General features: G+C 59.4%; 1 protein-coding gene across 1 annotated transcript; it reads right to left on the bottom strand.

Moving 5' to 3' along the window:
- Positions 1–1,777: 1,777 nt before the first annotated feature.
- LOC129082680 (insulin growth factor-like family member 1) lies at positions 1,778–3,015 on the bottom strand. The gene is made up of 4 exons (XM_054588395.1): positions 2,991–3,015; positions 2,400–2,453; positions 2,030–2,288; positions 1,778–1,787 (listed from the first exon to the last, which is right to left on the bottom strand). The coding sequence occupies exons 1-4, from the start codon at positions 3,013–3,015 to the stop codon at positions 1,778–1,780; spliced, it is 348 nt and encodes a 115-aa protein (XP_054444370.1).
- Positions 3,016–3,387: the final 372 nt, after the last annotated feature.

Consider the following 3,387-nt stretch of genomic DNA (forward strand, 5'->3'; position numbering starts at 1 on the left):
ACCGTGTCTGCGCAGACGCTCACAGAGCCTTCTGGAAGGTCACGCTGCCGCTGGCCATAGTGTGCTTTGGGGGGAGCAGACAAGGGCTGAGCATGGGGAGGGGCTCTGCTTTTTACTGGATTTGCTGCTTAGGCTTCTGCAAAGGGCAGGTCTGGACTTCGTGACACCAAGTAGAGACAAAGGTCCGAGCGGACAATCCCTAAGGCTCTGGGCCTCCTGCTCAGCAAAGGGCTGACTCTGAGGGCCCCTCTCAGCCGGTGGTGGTGGGTGGGCGGCCTAACAACTTGGAGGAGGTGGAACCTCAACCGGAGGCCCTTTCGGCTCAGGTCCCTCAGTCTGGGCCACACCCATGTCACCAGCTTTTCCAGAAGGTCGGGGGGAAGCCACGTGGCTGGGCGGTGGGGCCTGCCAGCAACCCCACAGCAGTGACCTTGAAGTCCCTTCCTGTTCTGTCCCATTTTCATATGATTGTTTAAAAGTAAAATTAGTACGTGAAATGGAGATTTAATTTCTCTCACAATTTCAAAAGTCTGTGGAAAGGACAGGAAGCATATGCAGCCTGTGTCAATGATGCCCTACCTGTCCCGTCCTGCCCCGCCCAGCCCCTGCCTGTCCCTTCCCACCACGGGGTCATGCCCCGCCTTCTCCTCAGGGCCTGGTGATATCCGCATGCTCCTCCTTCCCGGACAAGGTCCCTCTTTCTGGAAGTTCTGCCTAAAGGCGGTGTAGCCCACCACCAGTGACCGCGGCCCCACCCCGCATATTGTAGTTGGGAGAAGCCAGGACCTCGGGAAGCAGTGTGCACCCTGGGTTTAGGGTGAAAGTGGACAATGGGAAATGAGGACACCTCTTTGGTTTATTTATTCCAGGAAAATTTTTTGAGGAGGCAGCTCAATTCTTCTTGTGTGAGTCTCTGCCTCGCAAACGACAACTTCCTCCTGGCAGTGGCAGGCAGGCTGTGCAGCCCTAGGCTGGGTTGTAGGACAGGCGCATTTCCGTCCCCCATGCCGGGGACTCCTCGCTGGCCCACTTTCAGAGCCGTGCTGCACGCGCCCGCTGCCCGCCAAGGGGAAAGGCAGCCAGGACTTCCCTCCAGTGACTGGAGAAAGGTGTGTGTGCGGGGGCTGGGGGGAGAGGTGGGGGATGTCACTCAGATCCAGAGCTACAGCCCCCTCCTTCCCTGTGCATCGCGCCCCTGTCCCTGCCACATGTGCTGGTGAAGTCGAATCAAGAACCAGAGCCCTGTGATTGGGTGGAATTTTTATTAGTGAAGCAAGCAGATCATGGTGAAATTTGATTATATTTGCCAAAAGTGGAGATACCTTGCGGCTTCTGGAATCCCCGTAAAGGACCCCTGTCTACCGTTGATGACCCTTCCCAAGCGTTCATGAGCCAGGACAGTTTGTGGGAAATTGCACAGCTTGTAAAGTGCCTTGTGTTTCCACCAGGTAGAGAAAGTGACCCAAAGAAATGAGCTGCCCCAGCGAGGGGGCCCCAGGGCCTGGGGTTCCGCTTCCTGACTCTGGCTCTAGGTGTCGGGATCCTCCGACAGCAACATAACCTCCCAAGGTTGGCCAGAATCATAGAAAGAGGACCGGTCCCCCAGATTGGACAGATCTATTGCTAAAGGAGAAAGAATAAGAAGAGTGATGGAAGCTGAGTGTCTCCTGTCGCCAAACATCCAATCCACCTGCCAGAACTCGGTCAGCACCGCGGCCCTGTCTCTGGGCCCGTTCGGGAAGCCGAATCCGGAGGTCAGCTGGTCACCGGTCCTCTGTCAGCTGACACTGCAGAGAGAGAGGACGAGAAATGGAGGGACGGAGAGAACATGGGCAGAGGAGCGGAAAGAGGGCGAGAGAGAAATAAAAACACAGAGAGAGGGGGAGGAGAGATGGATGAACAGAGCAGGAGGACGGGGACAGGGGGACACCGAGACCACGGCAGGGCGGCGGCGTCATGGAGAGACCAGGCATCCAGACCCACCCCGGCCTCTGCACGCCCTCTCCCTGTGAAGGAGCCGGGACCTCACCTGGAACAAACCCTGTCGTCCGCACACCGGGCCGAGGAACACTGGCCTCTCCTTTTGACCACGAAGGTCTCCGGGGATCCGAGTGACCCGGGACAGCACTGCTCGAAGCAGACCCTGAAGGTGCAGTTCCCACACTTTTGGGTCCTGCTCAAGGGCACCACAGCGTTGTCATAGCAGCAGTGCTGTTGGGGGTCATAGAGCTGGTCTCCACATGTTGTATATGACTGGCAGAGCAGCAGGTGAGCGGCCGTGGGAGACACTGGAGGAGACACAGCCGGTTTGGCCCGGACGGCTGGGCAGGCGGGGCCCAGCCTGGGGCGCTCTGGGAGCTGCCCCCCACCCGCACGTGTCCATGTCCCTCTGGGCTCACCTGGGACTCCATGTGCGCAGAGGAGGGTGACGACGCAGAGAGCAGCCGAGGCAGCTGTGGGAGAGGAGACGGGTGAGGTGCGGCTGGAGGGGAGCCGTGGGTCCACCTCGGGAGCCCAGCCTGGGGCCCGGCAGGTCTGAGGGGCCCCTGGGCTGACGGAGTTCAGGGGGAGGCTGGGAGCGGTGCAGGGCGGCCCCCGTGCCCTGTGCTCAGGGGGTTTGTATAAGGACCTGCGGAGGGGGAGGGTGCTGGCAGGACTCTGGGAGAAGCAGGTGTAGGGTTGGGGGAGGTGGGTGTTTCCTGGGCAGAAGCTGAGAGCAGGAGGCCCAGGTGCTGTGAGGCCCTCAGGGGCTGAGCTTCTGGCTTGTTGCGGGGAGGACCCGCGTGGAAGGTGGAAGATTGCGTTGGGAGGGGCAGAGGGACATGTGTGGCGTTGGGCATGAGATTCAGAAGTGAATCCGAGACGTGCACGGGTGTGACTGGGGATGGGGGTCAGCGAAGGCCTGGCGCTAAGGAGGACGATGAGGTGGGGCCGGGGGTGGCTGAGCTCGGGGCCGGGCTCTGAGGGAACTGGCGGTGGGTCCTCCTTACCCAGGATGTAGCATCGGGCAGTCATGGCTCTGGGTCACTCTGTCAGCGCCTGCAAAGTCAGAGGAAGGTCTGCAGCTTCCAGCAGGTGCTTTTATCGGATGGGGGTGATGTCATCTGTCTCCTGTCTTCTGTCCTGGCCTGCAGAGACGTGCTGGGCCTTGAAGTCAGGAAAATTGAGACAGCCTCCTTTGGCAACAGGGGAGCATGATGCCGTTCTCCCACCATGATACTCTCTCCAAATGCCTCCCACTCACGCCCAGCCTCACATACGGATCAACAAACAGGATGGCACACGGTGTGCCTTGGTGCCATCCATGTTGGTCCACAATGGATCCACCAGAGAGTTTTTATTGCATCCTATGAGTCTTCTCCTCTCCCCACTTTCTTTTGCATGATG

Source organism: Pteronotus mesoamericanus, unplaced genomic scaffold (assembly GCF_021234165.1).
Source record: "Pteronotus mesoamericanus isolate MK-2021 breed Mesoamerican mustached bat unplaced genomic scaffold, CSHL_Meso_final scaffold_137, whole genome shotgun sequence".
Classification (NCBI taxonomy): domain Eukaryota; kingdom Metazoa; phylum Chordata; class Mammalia; order Chiroptera; family Mormoopidae; genus Pteronotus; species Pteronotus mesoamericanus.